A 22,763-nucleotide genomic window follows, 5' to 3' on the forward strand; every position below is an offset into this window, starting at 1 on the left:
GAAATGATGAAAAAATGATGAAATGATGAAAAAATGATGAATTGAAAAAGGATGGTGGGGAACAGCTGTTGAAGACGTGGAAAAAAGAATGGGATTGATGTAAATGTGGAAGTTTGTTCCACATGTGGGAAAAAGGAGGAGAAAAATGAGTGGAGGTGAGCCGTGATCCTGGATTTAGGGAGTTTCACCAGAAGGGGGTTGATGGTGGACCGTGTGAGCCCTTCAAAAATCTGGGGGGGGGGGGGGGGGCAAAGTACGAAAAGAGCAGAGGGTGCAAGACCTGAAAGGAGGAAGTACATGACAGAGAAACCACCGACCTATCGGTGATGGTAAAGCAATATGCCAATGGACTCATCTTGATCGTGAGAGATTCCAATAATCTTGTGAAAGACAAAGTAAAGAAAGTAAACCAATCACATACTAGACCCGAGCAACGAGCAAGGTTTCAAACCCCTTTTCTTCTTCTCCAACTCCTACATCCTGAGAAGCTCTCCTACACCCTTCTTTTTCTCCCACACCCCTTCCCGCTGCCTTCCCTTTTTAATTCCATCCCCACCCCACTTGGCCTTATGTCATATTTTCTGCAAGCAAAATGCTTTCTTCGAGACTTTTCCCTCTCTTCTTTCTTTCTATTATGAACTCGTAAAAAATTGGCTTTGCTCCGTGGGCTCCCTCCTTGGGGACAGGTACATGTTGGCTCCAACATAAGGATGGGCTCTAATTAACAGGTGACCTTGCAGAGCGAGTTTGATTTGAGTAGATTTGGTTCGTGATTAAATCGCAATGCTCCACCTAAAAAAGATATTCTCCTAAATCCACATCTCAAACCCAATACCAAATGAGATGTAAGGATCATTATTACTCGGGATTTTCTAAAAGTCAATATCTATCATCTTGTTTGAAAATAAATCGTGCTCCTTTAGCCCGTCCGCCCGCGCAGTAATAGACGGGATTTTTCGTGTGTGTGTGTGTGTGTGTGTCCGTCCGTCCGTCCGTCCGTCCATAGCATAATATTTTTCCATCTGAGGTTTTGTCATCAAATTTTCAACAAACCTTTATGAGACTATGGAGAAAATAATTAATAAATTATACATTTTTAGTTTATCTGGAATTGGAATTCCAAATAAGGTATTGTCATCGGGCACCATCTGTCCGTCCGTCTCCTATTTCGACTTCTCCATCCAAACTGCTGGGCTGATCAGGCTGAAATTTAGCAGCAAGGTTCCACTCCTGACTGGTTACGGGGATTGCAAATCTCATTCCAGTCATGTGACTTTAAGTAGATCAAAATGGCAGACTTTTTTTTGGCAGTCAAAATGTTGAATTCCTTCAAAAATCTTCTTCTCCAGACACACCAGTCATAATGCCACCAAATTTGTGGTGCGGCATTAGGACAGGGTTCTGATATTAAATTGCAGAGGCATGTCATGCCAGACCGAATTGCGGTCATGTGTGTCAAAATGGCAGTTGCGTAAATTCCTTCAAAAATAATCTCCAGACCTCCCAGTCAGAATGCTGCAAAATTTGGGTTACAACATTAGGCCAGGTTGGAGATGTTAAATTGTGGAGGTCATGCCGATCACGTGACCGGAAGTGCGTGAAAATAGCAGACTTAGTAAATCATTGGGAAGGTTGCAAAAAATATTCTTCTCCAGACCCATCAGTCAGAATGCTACCAAATTTGGGTTACAACATGAGGCCAGGGTCCTTATGTTAAATTGCTGAGGCTATGCCTGTCATGTGACCGGAAGTGTGTCAAAATGGAAGTTGCGTAAATTCCTTCAAAAATAATCTTCAGACCTACCAGTCAGAATGCTACCAAATTTGGGTTACAACATTAGGCCAGGTTAGAGATGTTAAATTGTGGAGGTCATGCCGATCCCAGTGTGTACCCTGGATAAGAATAGGTACACCGTATCCCTGCGTGTCGTAAGAGGCGACTAAGAGGGTTGGCGTCAGGAAGGGCATCCGGCCAAAAAAACATTGCCTCAAAAAGAGAACCATGACAATTACAACTACATGTGGGCAGGATACAGCCTGAAGTGGAGATCGGTTTCTGAGGTTTGGGACATGGAATGTAGGGACAATGACAGGGAGATCAGGAGAAGTGGTGGAAGTATTGGTCAGAAGAAGAGTGGACATATGTTGTGTGCAGGAGACGAGATGGAAGGGAAGTGGTGTGAGAATGGTGAAGGGTAGGCAGGGACAGAAATACAAGTTTGTGTGGCAAGGGTGCCTGGAGGGCGTGAATGGTGTTGGTGTCTTGTTTTCTGAGGAGTTTGTAGACAGTGTGGTGAGTGTGACTAGAGTGAGTGATAGGTTGATGATGGTGAAAATGATGATTGGAAAGCTCTTGGTGAACGTCATCTCGGGATATGCTCCGCAGGTTGGTCGAAGCGATGAAGAGAAGGACAAGTTCTGGTGTGCGATAGAGAAGCTGATGGAAAACGTGAAAGATGAGGAAGTTGTTGTGGTAGGAGGAGACCTAAATGGACATGTGGGAAGGAGTATGGATGGTTTTGACGGAGTTCATGGGGGTTACGGATATGGTGTGAGAAATGGAGAAGGTGAAAGGATTTTGGAGTTTGCTGATGGAGCTGATTTGTTGATTTGTAATACTCAGTTCCAGAAAGAGGATAATAAGCTTGTTACATACACGTCAGGTGGGTCGACGACAACCGTTGACTACCTGATGGTGCGTAGGCGAGATAGGGGGCACCTCCGGGACACAAAGGTGATCCCGGGGGAGGAGGCTGTTTCACAGCACCACTTGGTTGTCTGCGACATAAGGGTGAAAGGTGCGAGGAGAGCTCGGCGGGTGAAGTACCAACCGAGAATGAAGGTGTGGAGGTTGAAAGAGGTGACAGTAAGGGAGGCATTAAAAGAGAGGCTGAGTAGGGTCGAGGATGATGTGGTTGAGCTTGAAAGTGGTTGGATGTCAATGAAAGCTTGTCTGTTGGGAGCCGTCGGTGAGGTATGTGGATGGACAAAAGGACCACTGAGGCACTCGGAAACATGGTGGTGGGATGATGAAGTTGGAAAGAGGATTGACGAGAAGAGGAAGAAGTTCAAGGAGTGGCAGAAGGCGAAGGGTACGGGAGCAGAAACAGCAGAGCATGAAAGTTATAAGGCAGCCAGGAAGGCTGCAAAGAAAGAGGTAGCAAAGGCGCAGGAGGCATGTAGGAAAATGTTCGGAGAACGCTTGGATTCGGAAGAGGGTCAGAGAGCGGTATTCAGGATTGCAAAGCACATAGCGAAAGAGAGGTGTGATTTCCAATCGCTCTAGCAGGGAAAATGGCCATTAAAATGCATGTTGTTGTTGTATGCCGATCACGTGACCGGAAGTGCGTCAAAATGGCGGACTTAGTAAATCGTTGGGAAAAATCGCAAAAATTTCTTCTAAAATCTTCTTCTCCAGACCCATCAGTCAGAATGCTACCAAATTTGGGTTCCAACATGAGGCCAGAGTCCAGATAAGCTACAAGTCCAATGGTCCTATTTTTGTTTCAACTGTTGTTTTCGTCGAGCTTTGATCGAGTACAAAGCGGATACGGATGGGCTTTGCATTTTGAGATGCTTTGCAGTAGTAAGTCGTATATGTAAAGGTCAATTTGTATTCAATGAGGAGTAGAGATGAAACAAAACATATCACCTTGGGTGGGAGGAAGAGGAGGAGGAGGAGGTTAAACCTTTGAAGGGTCAAAGTTCATAATAAAAAAAAACATGTATTTATAAATAATCATGTGAGAAAAGCATGCATTTCGAGCATTCTATACTGTATTTGCCCATCGCATCGAGTGGCACTCAGCTCTCGTGTAAACGAAAGTAATTTATAATAACCTGAATTGTAAGAAAATGGTTTCCACAGTGCAACTTTAATACTGTTGAGATTGGAGCCATACTTGCATATTACAGCAAATACTTTAAACAAGGCAAGTAACCGCACGCACAGTAACACCAAAGTTGCAGCAATTCGTATTTAAATGTCCTCGAGACTCGAACAAGAACCGACTTACAAGGTCAGCATGGAGGACAGAGTTTCTTTCCTGGCTGAGAGTATGCGATGTCGATGGAAAATACGGGTTCACTTGTCCGTGGGAAAATAGCAATGTGGATGTAAGAGCAGAGCAGGCCGGGCTGGGGGGGGGGGGGGGGGGGGGGGGAGAATCTCGATGTATGCACATTCACCTATGATCCATCTAACTTGGGTTAGAATCCCGATCCAGCTATAATTTGTTGTCCTGGTGTTTCATCAACATGTGTGCCGTCCCTCGGATTCCCGTTAAACTCGCCGTCCCGTCTGTCAGTGTTAGTGGACATTATAGATCCCACAGTGTCCTTTTGAAGGTTATGCCATTCTTTGTATGTTATGTATGTGTGTGCACATCTGAAAATTGTAGAAAAAAAGTGCTGGTCCAATCTCTACTAAATGAATGTGTTGGTAGTCCCCAGGGTCAGGACAAGGGAGTGGGGGGGGGGGGGGGGATTTGCCAATGCTCTTGTAGAGAGCCGGTGTTTCTATTGTGCATAAATAAACGAGAATTGACCGTTAGTTTGTTTTTTCTACTTCAGGGGCGATTGAACTGGACCTAAACCGCTTCCCACGAGGGGCCAAGACCTCCAAGCTGTGCTCCCTGGAAATGTTGAAAACAGATGGGTCTGTCCCCCTCATCTCCATTTTCAAACAGAAACGCATCAAGGGCTGGTGGCCTTTTGCAGCTCGCAATGAGAATGATGAGCTGGAACTCACGGTAAAATGGAGTACATTCATACATATACATACACACACACACACACACACACACACACACACACACACACACACACACACACACACACACACACACACACACACACACACACACACACACACACGAAGGTGGATAATTTGAGACCTGGGAGGGCTCCGTTACACCTTCTGAAACCCGCATATGGAGATAATACACACTGGAGATGACTTGTAATTTTCACCTGTAAATGTGGAATAGAAGTGGTTTCACCACTGATCCCTGTCTGAGGGGTGGGTTGTTGAATGAAAGAATGAATGGTCGTTTTAAGGCCATTTTTCCTCGCTAGAGCAGGGGTTAGCCTTGCGGGGCCCATGACAATCATGGTTCCCTCCTCTCACGATGCGCAGTGATACAGTGTACCTATTCTAAACTGGGGTACACACCGGATCATTCATCCCAGCAAGCTGGTACTCAATTTGCCGACCTCGGAAGGATGACAGGCTGAGTCAACCCCATATCACTGCCAGAGGGACTTTATAAGACTAGTATACTTTATAAGATTACCAGTACTTTATATGATTACTCATACTTTATAAGAAATTGACTGATTGATATAGGATGAACACGAGGAGACTGTGCAGTGTGCATATACTCTACCATATAAACACAGTCAGTTTGTATGTTTGTACAGATGTCTGTCCCCCTTCATAAGGGTAGGTTTTAAAGGCCAATCTTTTAACACAAATGTGTGTTCACTACAGTCTATTTTTGAGGATAAAACAAACTCAAAAAACATTTTCCTTAAAAGAGCAATTATGTCTCTTCTATTGGAATTGTAGACGACCGAAAACCAATATAAACATCATTAAACATCATTCGTATATAAACTTCATTAAAAGTGAATAATGACCTCGGCCAAAGTTCAAACGACATTTAATCTCGACATGAGAGAATTCCACATAGCTATTTGGGCGGTGAATACGCTAACAGATCGCTGTCTCCATCGATCTTGCCAAGGCCGTAACACCTATCGGCTCAAAATCCTTTTAACTGTTGATTTGGTAGTTTTTACAATGAAGGAAACATTAACAATGTTGTTAAAAGTTTATTTTGTGATTAATTGGAGTTATGTTGTTTGGAATTAAAAAAGAGATATCGAGTTCAAGTGAATGACGACACAAAACAACTCTACTTTCTAAACGTGAAATTCGCGGATCGCCATTTGCAGATTCGCCATTGACTGGGTATAGAACAAACGTACCCGTTTGTTTGCGAACGGGTACGTTTTTCATGGAAGTCCTTCACGAACTTGCTGTCCATGTCTGACGTGCGACTGAAGGTGCTACAGGAATGTGGAATTTATTGGTTTCATGCTTTAGCATTCACCGTATCTGCATTGCCTCTTTGCTTCTGGCCTCCCACCCGTGCATAGCACGGGTATCTCACTAGGAATCATTCCCTTGGATTCTAGCAGCCGCCAACCCTAACGATACATAGCAGGGTCTTACAGCCGCCATATTGGTGGTCACCGTCACTGCGATGCGAAGTTATGTTGTATCGCCATTATATATGACGGTACCCGCCCTAAGGGCGGGGCTTCAATTTGGAGGCGCGATTTATATAAACATCCGTTAAATATCACACGCAAATCATCAAAATCTAAACTATTTTTAGAAGTATATCTTACTAATATGAATATGAATATGAATCGTTTAAAATACAAAAGGCCTTCAATTTCTGATATTTTACCTTTTCATTTGGCCTCCCAATTGAAGCCCCGCCCATCGGGCGGGTACCGTTGCTTGTAGCAATAAATACAAGGTGCAGGGAGGTGAAATTTGCTGCACATGATGTGCAACATGTGCAGATTAAAACAGTGTTCATTTATGTCCAAAGGATGTCTATTAAATAAAAACGATACAAGCACACCTGACACTAGCCTTCAGACTTTAGCACGCTCACAAGGCTGTACCATCAAATAAACAGTTCTAACCTGTCATTTTTCACTGCATTTTTACTGGTGTTAAATATTTTATGTTTGTTTGAATTTGAAAAACAATGTTTTGTTTGTTTTAGCTCCATTTTTATAGGTTTTATCTTGTTTTGAAATGAAATGAAGTCTTGGATCCCAAGTTCAAATTGATATTGGATTGAGTATCACTGTGGGCTGTTTGGCATTCCTATAGCTCATGATGCTGGAATCCCAGATTTGAATATTGTTACGTTTATGAGGGTAGGTGAAAGGATACTGAAGGGAAGGTAGCATTGCATAATGATGGAATGGACCGTGGACGCGTAGGAGAGATCTCTATGTACTTAAGTAGAGAAACTGTAGGTATGAGGTTGTTTATGAGTACACCACATTGGGGGGAGGGGAGGGGGGGTGGGGGTGGTGTTGTGCTAATTATCGGTATGGATTAAGGTTAGTTTTCCCCAGTATATGATTTTTCCTCTGTAATTTTCCCTTACGTTTTGCTGTAAAAACACCTCCTTTAAACAACAACAACAACAACAACAACTGCCGAAAAAGCCAAGCAGAGCCGATCCAACTAAGACCCGCCTCTAAAGGACCTAATAGGAAACATGCCACACCCCTGAGGGACATGGTTATCCCAGAGGTTGTGGGCAGGGTGAACTGCGAGGGACGTTCAGTGAATGGCTCGAGAGAGAAAGAAGATGAGCGTGTCTCTCTCTATCTCGATCTATTTCTCTATCTCTATCTCTCGATCTCGATTTGTTGGACAAGAAGCTGGCCATTTTGTGTTCTCTCGGAGGAGAAGGTTTTGTGTGGCAATCGCCAGTAGCTTGGGCCTGCTGGGCTCACCAGGGAGCCGTGGGCCGTGCTGTCTTTCCCAAGAGGAGGAGAAGAGAAAACTTCAAAGGACCAGAAAGAAAGAGGGCCGTCTTCATGACAACTTGCCTCACGAGCCTTGGCGCCATCTTGTGTGCTTTCCCAGTTGAAGGCTCTGAGCCTCGTCACCACCACTCTCCTCAAAAAGGGCCACTTGAGGCCAGAGCTAAGTACCGGCATTAAAAAGGAAACGTTTTATTTTTATTATCTTTCCCCTTGTCTGTTGTTGTGTCTGAGTGGAGGATCCTCAAAGTAGGAATTTCAATTAGTTTACCTCAACATTTATATTGTCTTGCTTTATTTGGTTATTAAATCATTTGATTATCAATTCATTGTCGTGTTAACTTGTTTGTGGTTTCGGAGTCAACCCGTGTATTTCGTCAGATAAACGTCTCGCATCCCGTCATTCCCGTGTGTGTAAAAATGCCGCCAAAAATTTGGCTGCCGCCTCGGGAGTAAAACGTTCAGCTATTCGTCATCCAGTGGTCTTAATCGCTGGTGACAGGACAATATCATGAAATGTTGATTGTCTCGTACGTCTTTTTCTTATTATTATTTTGTATGCAGCCTGTGGCTGTCGGTTGCATCATTGCAGGGAGCATGGCTGTGCTAGTACTCATTTTGCGGACCTCGGAAGGATGACAAGCTGAGTCAACCCACCTGGTGTTGTGTAACGGCACGACAGGGGCTCAAACTAAAGACCCTGAGATCTTAAGCCAGCCACCTTAACTGTTAAGCCAACACCAGACTTGTATGTCTTTTAATAAATTGTTAATATACTGACGCCTCCTAATGATCTTATCTAGTATGTGATGTGCACACAAACTCCTCCATGAGTGTTAACAATGTGATGCAACAACGGAAGAAAGTGTTTGAAAAAAATGTGAACTAATAAATATTTAAATATTAAATAATCATATATATCTTATATTAAATATTTATACTTAAATATTTACTCAACACTAAATGAACTCAGAGCACCAGTTGTGACTATTGTTTAAGTTGCATGCTTTGGCCTTTTTCAGGGTAAGGTTGAAGCCGAGATGCACCTTCTAACAGTAGAGGAGGCCGAGAAAAGCCCTGCAGGCCTCGGCCGCAATGAACCAGACCCTTTGGAGAAGCCTAAGTAAGTCACAGTGTCTTATTTAAATGAACAGGTCTTCCTAAATGTATATACACTCCAAGGATTTATCTACCATAATGTAAAGTTTTGTGACTAATAATGGACATGAAGTTCCAACCCACAAAATAGATAAGCTGAAGTCCAACGGGAGGGATAAGCTATCCCACTACAAGCAGTGCAGTGATCATGTAACTGGTGTACCATAAATGTGCTATGGTACACCCATGTAATACATATACATATACAGTGCATTCAGAAAGTATTCAGACCCCTTCACTTTTTTCACATTTTGTTATGTTGCAGCCTTATGCTGAAATCGTTTAAATTCATTTTTTCCCTCATCAATCTACACTCAATACCCCATAATGACAAAGAGAAAACAGGATTTTAGAAAGTTTTGCAAATTTATTAAAAAGAAAAAACTTAAATATCACATTGACATAAGTATTCATACTCTTTGCTATGACACTTGAAATTTAGCTCAGGTGCCTCCCATTTCTCTTGATCATCTTTGAGATGTTTCTACACCTTGATTGGAGTCCACCTGTGATAAATTCAATTGATTGGACATTATTTGGAAAGGCACATACCTGTCTAAAAAGGTCTCACAGCTGACAATGCATATCAGAGCAAAAACCAAGCCATGAGGTCGAAGGAACTGCCTGCAGAGCTCAGAAACAGGATTGTGTCGAGGCACAGATCTGGGGAAGCCTACAAAAAAAATTCTGCTGCATTGAAGGTTCCAAGAGCACAGTGGCCTCCAGAATTCTTAAATGGAAGAAGTTTGGAACTACCAGGACGATTCCTGGAGCTGGCCGCCCGGCCAAACTGAGCAATCGGGGCAGAAGGGCCTAGTTAAGAGAGGTGACCAAGAACCCGATGGTCACTCTGGCTGAGCTCCAGAGATCCTGTGTGGAGATGGGAGAAACTTCCAGAAGGAAAACCATCACTGCAACACTCCACCGATCTGGTCGTTATGGCAGAGTGGCCAGATGGAAGCCTCTCCACAGTGAAAGACACATGAAAGCCCGCTTGAAGTTTGCAAAAAAGCACCTAAAGGACTCTCAGACTGTGAGAAACAAGATTCTGTGGTCTGATGAAACCAATATTGAACTGTTTGGCTTCCGTCTGGCCACTCTGCCATAAAGCCCAGATCGGTGGAGTGTTGCAGTGATGGTTGTCCTTCTGGAAGTTTCTCCCATCTCCACGCAGGATCTCTGGAGCTCAGCTAGAGTGACCATCGGGTTCTTGGTCACCTCTCTTACCAAAGCCTTTCTCCCCCGATTGCTCAGTTTGGCCGGGCGGCCAGCACTAAGAAGAGTCCTGGTTGTTCCAAACTTCTTCCATTTAAGAATTATGGAGGCCACTGTGCTCTTGGGAACCATCAATGCAGCAGAAATGTTTTTGTGGCCTTCCCCAGATCTGTGCCTCGACACAATCCTGTTTCTGAGCTCTGCAGGCAGTTCCTTCGACCTCATAGCTTGGTTTTTGCTCTGATATACATTGTCAGCTGGGAGACCTTATATAGACAGGTGTGTGCCTTTCCAAATCATGTCCAATCAATTGAATTTACCACAGATGGACTCCAATCAAGGTGTAGAAACATCTCAAAGATGATCAAGAGAAATGGGAGGCACCTGAGCTAAATTTCAAGTGTCATAGCAATGGGTATGAATACTTATGTCAATGTGATATTTCAGTTTTTTCTTTTTAATAAATTTGTAAAAACTTTCTAAAATCCTGTTTTCTCTTTGTCATTATGGGGTATTGAGTGTAGATTGATGAGGGAAAAAATGAATATAAACGATTTCAGCAAAAGGCTGCAACATAACAAAATGTGAAAAAAGTGAAGGGGTCTGAATACTTTCTGAATGCACTGTACTTACGTACATACATACATACATACATACATACATACATATACATACTCACCTGTTGCTCTTATGTGCAGTGATCACAAGAAGGGTATTTACCAGTGACGATGTGTTTTCCCCACTTTGAGCATGTACAATTCCCATGGAAATTGATTCAAATCTATCTTTTCATGTTGATTTATGTTGAAGGCTCCAGTCACAGACTATTTAGTCCTCATTAAGGCCAAGCCTTAAATAAAAGAGGTGCATTGATAGAAAAATGAAGAAAGAGAGAATAGTCTTAGAGTTTTTGAGGAAGTAAAAAAAAAATCTGCTTTTTGAAAAGTGGAAGGTCGTATGTGTTTGGAAATTTCTGAGGAAATGAGAGGAAAGAGAAATAAAAGAGAGAGAATGCAAAGATGAGTGAAAATGAGTAAGAAAAGTGTGTGATGTTTGCTCGCGAGAAAGAGATTGAAGCTAGCCCGGTAGGTGGAGTTTGAGCGAGACAGAAAGTAAGACCAGCCGTCCTGACACGGTGAGTGTAAGATGGTTCCGGGCACCACTTTAATGCTCCTAAGTCCGAACGGTAGTACTACCCTGGGCGGTTGCTGTCTACAACCAACTACCTAAAAAAAATTGAAGAGTTTTGAAATTTTGAATTTGAAGAGTATTTTGCCAATTTAGTAGCTTGCTCGCTTGACTTGTATGGTTCGTGGCCTGGTGATGAGAACACTCACCAGGCATCTCAGAGGTTGTGGATTACAATCCAGCTGAAGTCAGTAGTTATCAGGATTTGGATTATAATGCTGAGTATAGCCTAGGAAGGAGCAGGATTGCCAACATGGGGGCATGACTTCCTTATTTTCACCGACACTTACTAGAGTCTCGCAGCTAGTGCATCTGGCTGTTTCCAATGTTTGATGCATCGGCAGCAGGTTGTAGTTTATTCAACCAATGAGCTTATGCTTTAAGGATCCAGTGATGGCAGGTATTGTTAGACAGTGTCGGTATTGGCACGATACTTGTAAAATCCACCCCCTTCCCCCCAAAAAGGTTGTCATGTATACATCAAATTGTCCGTTTCATTAAGATTTAAATTGATGGTCTAAATCAAAGCTTGGTTCATTCGGATGGAAATTATTGATTTGGACTATTTTGGATTATTTTGAATGATTGATATTGACTTGGATTATTTTTCAGATGAAAATTTATGATTTTAGAAGTTTCAACTTGAGTTGGCCTTTGACCTTTTGACCTTAACAATAGATGGTTTTCCAATTTAATGACAATATGCCAATGCTGTTCAACTTTCAAGTTAATCGGATGAAAAATGACTTAGAAATTTGACCTCAAGATGACCTATGACCTCAAAAATTAATAGGCTTCTTCCTTGTTGTTACGTGGTCCCCTCGGTGACTACCTGGTCTCGGTGACCCCCAGACCGTGAGAGGAACTTCGCCAGAAAGTAGTATTATATATGCGCTTTCGCAACGCAATCCCTAGGAATTCCACCCAAGAGAAAACTGATGTTCAATGATATATTTCAAGGGTAATGATACCATACAATTTCAATGATACAATCAAGGATATATTCCCCGAGCAATCCACCATCCACAATTCACACTCAACAATCAATCAATCCCCTAGATGATTAAGATGGCCATCTTACATACGTGTGTCCCCTTTTGTACTCACGACCCCCTTTGGTCTCTGTCCCTCACAATGTCTCTGGGCCCCTCCTGACCAAGATGATGGTCGGCTTCGCCGCTCTCGGGCGGTTGAACGAACCCCGGGTGGACGTTTTCCCACCGGGCATGTATCGTACCGGGAACCAAGGTTGCAGCCCCCTCTTGGCCACGCGAAGCGGGTACTGTACAGCAGGCAAAAGCCACACGCCGTTTGCAACGCGGGTTAGGCCCCAACGTGCGACCCGTACGCGTCTTTGTAGACGGTGCCGCGAACGGTGCCAGACGCTGGGTCGGTGCACGGCCACACGGTAGCTTGACGTGTCCACCGGGCAGGTATCCGTCCCGGTAACTCCTCTCGCCAGACGTGCTCGGGAACGCCGCTTTTCCACACGGCTCAATATCGGTCCCACCTCTCGTCGGAGCGGGGCGAGGAAGAAGAAACCTCGTCGCTTCTCTCCCTCGTGTCTTTCTTCTTCCGTTTCCGGTCTCTTTTCCCAGAAGGGCTCCTGACCCTCCAACCACAACAACCCTTAATCGACTACACATTGATAAGCAAAGACCTGAATAGTAATTCACATACATTCCCATAAATATGTAACACTTGTGACCAACTCTACCGTTTGGTGAACTTTTTGTGAAGATCGGTTTAAAATTGTGACCTGTAGGCGATTGACATGCAAACATTCAAACAGACAGGGCGTTTTTAACTAGTGGTGATACAAGTATGGACGTTAAAGTTAGCGTTCCATCTGTCGGCATTAGTTGGTGGACGTTATAGATCCCACGGTGTCCTTCGCGAAGAGTAGGCGAGCTATCACCAGCACCATGGATAAAAATTCTAAAATTCCTACGATACCATAACCTCACATTCCACCTTTCCCAAGGAAACAAAGTGCAAAAGGGTCACTTCCAAAGGAGGGTCATTATTCCCCTTAGCTGGGCATGCGTAGTTGTAGTAGTCTTCTTCTTCTTCTTCTTCTTCGCTCCCCTGGGTGGCAGTTTGAGGATTGTCTTAGCCATTTCAGGACACAGCTCATCAGATCACTCTAAGCAACCCACTGCACCTACGCATCATGTTGGCCATCCTGCTCCCAATCTATACGTAATTCTGCCTATGGAAACTAAGCTTGTTTTGTGAGGATCGATACAATTAATGACCTTCAGGACATTCTTGAAGTGTCGAGGCCACACTTCGTGAATGGCTCCAATACCTGATTCAGGGAGTGTCTAAACTCATGTTTAAAATGGTTTCATTCGAGTTCATATATCTGTAGTCGTGCGAACTAAAGAGGTCTTGTCCAAAACCTGAGTGTCAGTTTCACTCACGGTCTTGGCAATGATGTTCAAGTATCAATGGCGATTTTACATTTTAGAAAGTGCACTTGAGATCCCCATCCCAGTGCTCCAATACAATGCAGATTTTTTTTTTATTAACAATAGAAGTCCATGCATGTCTCCCTACATCTCACCCTTTTCCCTTCGTCTTTCCTCAGTCGGCCTGACACTTCCTTCATGTGGTTCCTGACACCACTGCGCTCCATCCGTTACCTCATCTGCCATCGCTACAAATGGCTCATTGTGAAGATTATCCTGGCGTTGCTTCTCCTCGCCATGCTTGGACTCTTCCTCTACAACATGCCAGGATACCTTGTGAAGAAGATGCTGGGGGCATAGTTACCCACCATGCAATGCTTCTTCACACATTTAACCTTTTTAATTGAAATCCTAGCAGCACTCAAAATATCCACTCAACAGATTCCTCAAAAAGTAGCTTTCGTCTCCCTCCAAGAATAAGTGCCCGACATGTTTTTAGTCCCCGAGACAAGACAGTTACAAGAGGCAACCAACATAGCACCATCACACTAATGATGTCCAGTATCATCCATTATATTTGTTACCGATTGATTTACCAATAACATCGGGCTCTGCCCGTCCTTGACTGCACAGAATCGCATTTCTGAATCTCTTGGTTGATTTGTTTTCCATATACTTGTTGCAAATAAACACACCTCACAAATGCGCAATTAATATCTCACGACTTTTTCAAAGTTCATTTGTATTGTGAGCTGCAAAGATATTTATGAACCGATTACAAAAAGAAAATCATGTTGAGCTATTTGCAAGTCAGCAATCGTGATTAGAATTTATAGTGTTCGTTGTGAAAAAAAAAAGGTTGTTGTTGTTTTAGACCAGGGGTTCCCAACCTTTTTGTGTTATGGCCCCCTTGGCTCCCAGAGCACATCCCCAGCACCCCTCCCTTTCGCGAGGGTCGAGCGGCGGAGCGTGTGTAAGCAGGCTAGGAGGGTCTGGGGGCATGCCCCCCAGAAAATTTTGGGTTCAAATTACCCCATGGCCCCCCGAGAAATACACCATGGCCCCCAGGTTGGAAACCGCGGTTTTAGACCATTCAAGTGTAAAATGGAATATGTATGAGATGCAACTTTAAAGAGATTTGGCGATAATTTTATATATCATGTAATGATAATATATCATGCATTTTACATTATCCCCATGCATTTTGAAAAAACCCGAATATTGTAATCGGTTCTGTCCGTCCGTCCATCAGTCTTTCCTAAACGGTTGTGCAGAAATTCACCAAACTTGGTAGTTATGATCACCACATGGCAAGAAGGTGCGAGAGCCCCCCCTGCGAGAGCAAGAAGGTGCGAAATTCAAATTTTGACCCTGCCCTCTGGGGGCCTGAGGGTGAGGCATGGTCAAAAGGTGATGTCCCAAAAAATGCAATTACGGGCACATTTAAAAACATTTTTAAGATTAAATTTTGTACATGCAATCAACATTGGTGGACCGCATGACATATGTAACGACTTTTTCGATTGGAGCCCCAGTTCTTGAGGACTTCGTCACAGGAATCAAATTGGGAACAAAATTTAACTCAGAATTTGATATTGGGTAATTCCTGGTGGAACTTTAATGTCCATGCTTGTTATTCTAGGCCAATGTCCATGTCTAACATCGACCAACAAGTGCTGGCAGACGTGTCCTCTGACTTAAAATTCTTCCAATGGACGGCACACACATTGATGCCTCACTCTGTGTGTGAATCACCAAGATGGCAGATTTTACCTGGTTCGAGATTCAAACCTATCCTCGATGGCTCAGAGGTGAGAATGCGCACCTGTAGGCTATCCCGGCAGGCTCTATATAATAATAATAATAATAATAATTCATTTATTTTGTATAGCGCTTTTCCAGAAGCCCAAAGGCGCTTTGACAGAGTGGAAAACATAATGCATAACAATACATGAAAACAACAATTGCAAAAAGACAAGAATCAAGAAAACAAACAGCAGCGATATACGGCATATATATAAGACAAGAATCAAAAAGACAAGACAAGAATCAATAGGGAAATATTTAAAGCAAAAGGAGGGAGAAGGAGAAGAGATAGTCAGGGGTTAAATGCTGTGGGTTGAATGTTGAATGCAGCGTTGAACAGGTGGGTCTTTAGTGATGTTTTGAATGTGGTGAGTGAGGAGGAGTCTCTGATGGTGTGAGGTAGTGAGTTCCAGAGGGTGGGAGCAGCGATGGAGAAGGCCCTGTCCCCCCAGGATCTGAATTTGGTCCGGATGGAGGGGGTCAGGAGGTTGGTACCAGCAGAGCGGAGGTTGCGGGTGGGAGTGTGTCTGGAGAGGAGGTCAGCCAGGTAGGATGGGGCCAGGTTATGGAGGGCTTTGTATGTCAAGAGGAGGATTTTGTACTGGATTCTCTGGGGGATGGGGAGCCAGTGAAGCTTGTAAAGGACGGGGGTGATGTGGTCACGGGTCCGGGAATGAGTGAGTAGACGGGCAGCGGAGTTCTGAATGTATTGGAGTTTATTGGTGATTTTTGAGGGTGAACCATAGAGGAGGCTATTGCAGTAGTCCAGACGGGAGGTGATGAAGGCGTGGATGAGGGTTTCTGCAGCCGTGGAGGAGAGGGATGAGCGGAGACGGGCAATGTTTTTCAGGTGAAAGAAGGCTGACTTTGTGATCTGTTTAGTGTATTTGTCGAAGGAAAGGGTTTGGTCAAAGATGACGCCAAGATTCCGGATGTGAGGGGAGGTGGATACTGGGATACCGTCGATGTTGAGGGCAAAGTTATGGGTGGATTTTGTGAGCGTTTTTGGGCCAATGATGATTATTTCAGATTTATCACAGTTAAGCTTGAGGAAGTCGATTTGAAGCCAGGATTTTATTTCAGTGATGCAGTTTGTCAGGATAGAGTGGGTGTCGGTGGAGACGGACTTGGTGGAGATGAAAAGCTGGATGTCATCGGCGAAGCAGTGGAATTGGAGACCATGACGGCGGATTAAGTGACCGAGCGGGGACAGGTAAAGGATGAAGAGGAGGGGGCCAAGAACTGAACCTTGGGGGACACCTTGGGGGAGGGGAGCAGTGGGGGATTTGCAGTTATTGATGGAGATGAACTGGCATCTGTCAGAGAGGTATGATTTAATCCAAGAGAGGGCAGTGCCGGTGACGTTAAAGGTGGATTCAAGTCGGGTGAGGAGGATAGTGTGATCGATGGTGTCAAAGGCAGCGCTGAGGTCGAGGAGGACGAGAATGTTGAGGTTGCCAGCGTCAGAGGAGAGGAGAAGGTCGTTGGTGATTTTGAGGAGAGCAGTTTCAGTACTGTGGTTGGAGCGGAATCCGGATTGGAATGTTTCATACAAGTTATTGGCAGAGAGATGATGTTTGAGTTGAGTGGCTACAGCGCGTTCCAAAACTTTTGACAGAAAGGGTAGGTTGGAGATGGGTCTGAAGTTGTTTAGGGTGTCAGGGTTTAGACCAGGTTTTTTTAGAATGGGGGTAACAGCAGCAATTTTGAGGGAAGGTGGGACGATGCCTGTAGACAGGGAGGAGTTTATTGTTGCAATGATAAGTGGAGAGAGAGCAGGGAGGGAGGCTTTGACAAAGCTGGAGGGGATGGGGTCAAGAGTGCAGGTGGCAGTTTTCATTCCTATGAGGAGTTCAGAGAGGTCAGTAGGAGAGATTGGGGAGAACCGAGACAGGGGATGGCAGGACAAGGGGGGGCAGGTGGTTGGAGGGGGAGCGGGTGCGGCGGTGGTCAAGCTGTTGTAGATGTTGTCAATTTTGCGTTGGAAGAAAGAGAGGAAGGAGATGCAGTTGTCTACTGTGAATGACTGGGTGGTGGTGTTCAGGGGGCGGAGGAGTTTGTTTATTGTCGAGAAGAGTGCTTTTGGGTTTCCGGAGCCAGAGTGGATAATTTGAGAGTAGTAGGCAGAGCGGGCGCGGGAGAGGGCATCTTTGTAGTGTTGTATGTGGTCCTTGTAGGCTTGGGAGTGAACTGTGAGACCCGTTTTATTGCGGAGTCTTTCAAGTTGGCGAGCACGAGTTTTCATCAGGTGGAGTTCAGGGGTAAACCAGGGAGCAGAATGGGTGAAAGAAACTGTTTTGGTTTTTACAGGCGCAAGCTGGTCAAGGCAGGAGGAGAGAGTGTGGTTGTAGTAGTCAGTGAGGTCGGAAGGGGTGTGGAGGTCAATGAAGGGAGAAGTGGACATTTTTTCAGAGAGGGTGGATGAGAATGAGGTAGGTGAAAGAGCGTTTAGCTTACGGAAGTTGATTGTGCGATAATGCCTTGGTGTTGGGGCGGGGATGTTGATGGTCAGAGTGATGGCTAAGTGGTCAGAGAGGGTGAGGTCGGAGCCATAGAGATGGTGCAAATTTAATCCAGTGGAGCAGACAAGGTCCAAAATGTGACCACGGATATGGGTAGGAAAGTCGACATGTTGAGTGAGGTTAAAGCAGGTGAGTAAATCAGTGAAGTCAGTGGTTATTGTGGAGTCAGTGGAGTCCATGTGGATATTGAAATCACCAAGGAGGAGGATTGAGGGGGAGAGGGAACATAGCTGGGTCAGAAAGTAGGAGAAGTCAGACAGGAATGATGGGTGTGGTTTGGGAGGGCGGTAGACGACAGCCATGACTGACTGCGTGTGACCAGAGAGTTTTAAAGCCAGGTGTTCAAATGATGGAGCAGATGAGATGGAGATGAGGTTGGTCTTGATGTCTTGACGGTGGATAACGGCAATTCCACCACCTCGGCCCTCCGAGCGTGGTTTATTGACGTAGGAATATCCATTGGGTGTGGTGAGGTTGAGTGTGTAGTAGTCCAGAGGTTGTTGCCAGGTTTCGGTGAGACAGAGAAAGTCCAGTTTGTTATCCAGGATGTATTCGTTCAGGATGAGGCATTTATTGTTGAGGGACCGGGTGTTGAACAGGGTGAGCTTGATGTTGTTTTGAACAGCAGGGATGAATTCAGGTGATTTAGCCAGGGTTCGTAGGCAAGAGGTGCGATCGTGTGGGTTGCTGTGACCAGGTGCGCTGGGACGAAGAGTGAGAGTGCGCTGAGCCGACCAGAGGACGGGGATGGAGTGACCTGATTGCAAATAAACAAACTTGCGACCGGAGCCACGGTGAATGTACCTGGGTCGTCGGAGGAGTCCATTTGATTTGATGGCAGAGATGCATGATGGGGTGGAGCGGGTATTGAGCAGAAGAAGCCTTGCGGCGGAGTACTTCAGAGCCATGCCAGGCAGGAGCGAAGGGACGAGTACGAGGCCAAGGTCGAGGAGGCAAAGCGGCAAACGCAGCGGCAAACGCAGCGGCAAACGCAGCGGCAAACGACTGCAGCCGCTAATCAAGACCACAGCGGCAAACAAGGCCACAAGGCCACCAAGACCACAAGGCCACCGGCAAACAAGGCCACGGCCACAAACAACGGGAGCGGGCCTTTCGATTCCGTATTCCGTACCATCAAAAGCAGATTCCGTTATCCAGCCGGAGAACACGCGGCACGTGCGGGTGTGAAAAGGCAGGACAGGTGTGAGATGTCAGGTCAGAAAAGTAGAAGCAGACCCTGTACATCCATCCAGTCGGAGAAGCGGCGAATATGCAACGCCAGCGTCCTCTCGCAACCGAATATAAAATACCACACAATAAATTGCGTTTTTTATTTGCAACACCACTTAAAGAAAAAGTACATCGTTTTAAAGGATTAGTTTGTTTGCCTTTCCGTCACTCGACAACAACAAATCATCTTCACTTACCGTAAGTTAAGAGTGAATTTAAACATGCAAAAACCCACCAGGTGACGATTTGTATTTTGTCGTGAAAAACAATTCGGTCTACTTTTTACATTTTTTAGAAACATTGCCCCTAGGGCAATGCCGTCTGATGTATGCATGCATGCATGTATGTATGCATGTATGTCCCTCACAAACATCCACCAATCAGAGCTGATGATCTGGTCACATGGCAGGGGACAGCGTTTAGTAACCATTACAGTAACATATTTTACTAAAAGGAAATATAATAACCTTCTGTGGAATGTTTTGGGGTCCCAGCGGGTGTTGTAAGGTAGTTAGGAGGTTTCAGAAATTTCTCAATACAATTATGATTTTGAAATGGGATCGACGCGGATCTCGATACCGAATTTTGATATATTAATACCGTAGTATTAATTTGTGAATGGAATGATGAATGATGCTGTTTGGAATGAAAATATAGAGATATCGAGTTTAAATCAGAATGAGGAAATGACGTCAGGGTTTCCATCCATGACATTTGCGGATTCCCCATGTGCAGATTCGCCCTCAACTGGATATAGCAACATTCAGGTTAGTTACGTTTTTTTTGTGCAAGTCCTTCACGAACCTGCTGTGAATGCCTAACGTTGGACTGAAGGTCACACAAAAATGTGGAATTCATTGTGGAAAAAAATTAATACATTATTTGCTCATTGATAACTGGTATCCCCACCTAGATCAAACTATACTCTTCAACTAAAGTATCAAACAAGCCCGGCTATGCCATTGTTAGTCTTTCGGTCTCGTTTTTAAATAACAATAGTATTAATAGTATTGTGATGGACTCGGTCTCCCTTTAAAGAGTGATGCAATACCGCTGGAGACAAACTCCTAAAATGCATAACGAAAGCATAACGCACATGCACGACAATCCGGCAGTGCCCTCATGCTTTTTTCATGAATTACTCTTCGCGCAGCTGGTTTTATGCGGGGAATGCAGTAAAATAACAGCAACAAACCAGGCGTGCTTAACCAGGTCTCGATGTATCTTGTGTATGTGTGTGTGTGCATGCAAGTTGTTTTTGCCTGCTAGCCCCTTTGTATACCTTTCCCACCTTTATATACCTATATTTATACCTTTCCCACCCCCCACCTTCTCATGCCTCCTCCCCCCAAGCCTTCTCCCTCCCACGGATCTTCCGATGTCTCTGTTCTCTGCTGTTGTACTTGTGCGTTTCCCCCTCTCTCCCCCATCTTGTCTCCCGCTCCCTTTATTGTATGTTTTGTGTGTCCGTTTGTCCTTTTTTGTGATTGATGTTAGCTCTTTCACGAGCCTCGATGTTGTATACAAAAAAAGAAAAGAAAAAAAAAGCCCCACGTGTGGGCGGGCCTCAAGTATCCACCTCCGTTAGCGTGTGTGCGTGTGGACACAAAATATGAGCAATATGTCATGCACAAGACGTGTGTATACAGTAGAACATGTGCACAATCTCTATGTGTATATAACGCATAAAAATAATGTGTGCAATCTGTGCATACACTGCACAGCATGTGATGTCACGCAAAACAAAACATGCCAAAGCAAAACCAAACGTGCAAAAACAATAATCGTGCATGTGTACATGCAAATATGGCCCATGCATGTGTGTGTGCGCATGCGCGCGAGCATCACTGCCTCAGGTACTCATCTTTCCCAGGCCCCTCTTCAACTCGGGTCCTTCAAATCTCAGGCCCACCTCCCACTCAGAGCCACCACATCTCAGGCCCCCTTTCCACTCGGGTCCGCCAAATCTCACGCCCCTTTCCCTGTGTGCACATGTATGGCCTCCTCGACGGGTTAGGATCGGCAAAACCCATCAAGCCCTGGATGCCTCCTCCTACCCCCACCAACGTTGCCCACGAAGCTGTTTTATTTAGCACGTTACTGGGTCTCACAGAGGTCAATTCCCCACAGACATAACATTGTATATTGGGAGTCGCCAAATCCTGTGCCCTCGCTCCCAGCATGACGAGGTCAGAGAAAACCAGGCCACCCAAAGGCCCATCGAACTGCGCGACACCGACCACCATCTCATCCCATCAAAGCAGCCATTCTCAGGTCAGTCTTTACTGTCTTTGAAACCGATGTATTCGACACAGCTCCTGGTCCTCTTCATACCATGACTTGCTGGTCGTGCCGCCTCCCTCACCATTGTGTGTGTGTGTGTGTGTGTGTCCGTCCGTCCGTCCGTCTGCTCTGAGGCTCAATGGTCCAGGCGGCATGGCTCGCTCTCTGTGGGCCATGGGCTTTCTTCCTGTTCTAAACGTGGCACTGCCTTTCATAGCCAGTCCTCTGACCCTCCCTCATTGCGTGTGTCCCACAGTGCGTGGCTAAGTTATGTTTGTAAAACCCATGTTCAAGTCACAGCACACATGCCCTCCATGTTGAAGTGGGAGATGGAAAAAAAAAGAAGAGACAGCCATATGGATAAGGGTGACAGGGAATCTAACGAAACATCCGATTCTGGTTGAGGCTAATTGGGGGTTACACTTAAGATGCCATTCATTAAGGTATTACTGATGAATAATTAACCCATCATTTTCATGACACTTAATAACAATTACCTGGATAACATTACAGCTTGTGATACCATTCAGATAGCTGGATTGCACTTCAACTGCACAGGCAGTTGAAATCAACTACCTTAAAATGCTCCGATGACTGTATGTGTTCAGTAATTCGAGAAACCAGCAAAAAGCTCAAGAAAACCCATTTAATTTGCACATGTGCCAACCAGCTCCTTATTTTTAAAACGTCTGGCAATCGCACAAAATTGAAAATCATTCCAAACAGGAAACTTACCGTTTTTAGGGACGTTATAAAGGACACAAACAACAGGCACGAAGAACTGATGTAAATTATTAAATAAGGTGGTGTAAAAGATGGTGCATCAACAGCGGTAAACCTCCAATGAAATGTTTTTTGGGGGTTATTTTCCGAGTCATTAAAACCTTTATTTTATTTCAATTGAATTAAATTTTTAAGCAATGCAGAAAACATATTGCGTTGTTTTCACTTCCCTAAACCTTCTCAATTTGATCACGATGCCACGAGCTTTTAGTGGATTTCTAAGATATTTGCTTGATAGACAAACGTGCAGAAATAAACAAACCTGTCAGTGTGTAATGAGAGTGCAACTCTTCATCGAAATTAAACTGCAGTGACTTGTCTAAAGATCAATACAATTGAAACACAAAAACGTATGGCTTGAACTCGGAGTTAAATGAAGTACATCATGAGCCTTGTCGGTACCCGAAGGCACACCATTTTGATGAACTTACCTGCTTTTGGCACAAAAATACCATGGAGGAGATATTTCCAACCATTCCCACAATCCCCTTTTTTTCTCTGGTCAGGCTCCCAAATTTTTTTTATTTATTTCGTATGCAGACTGTGGCCCCCTGTTTACAGTAAGCTGGTACTCATTTTG

The 22,763-nt window shown here is 44.6% G+C and overlaps 1 protein-coding gene across 1 annotated transcript in view; it reads left to right on the top strand.

The window, feature by feature from the left end:
• Positions 1 to 14,269, top strand: part of OTOF (otoferlin) — a 132,585-nt gene extending 118,316 nt beyond the window's left edge. The window contains exons 38-40 of the mRNA XM_078767717.1: positions 4,573 to 4,751; positions 8,607 to 8,707; positions 13,739 to 14,269. Coding sequence (XP_078623843.1) covers positions 4,573 to 4,751; positions 8,607 to 8,707; positions 13,739 to 13,919 — 461 coding nt within the window. The 3' untranslated portion in view covers positions 13,920 to 14,269. The remainder of the gene's footprint in view (positions 1 to 4,572; positions 4,752 to 8,606; positions 8,708 to 13,738) is intronic.
• The last annotated feature ends 8,494 nt before the right edge of the window (positions 14,270 to 22,763 follow it).

The sequence above is a fragment of the Myxine glutinosa genome, chromosome 13 (assembly GCF_964187855.1).
Source record: "Myxine glutinosa chromosome 13, kmMyxGlut1.1, whole genome shotgun sequence".
NCBI classification, from domain to species: domain Eukaryota; kingdom Metazoa; phylum Chordata; class Myxini; order Myxiniformes; family Myxinidae; genus Myxine; species Myxine glutinosa.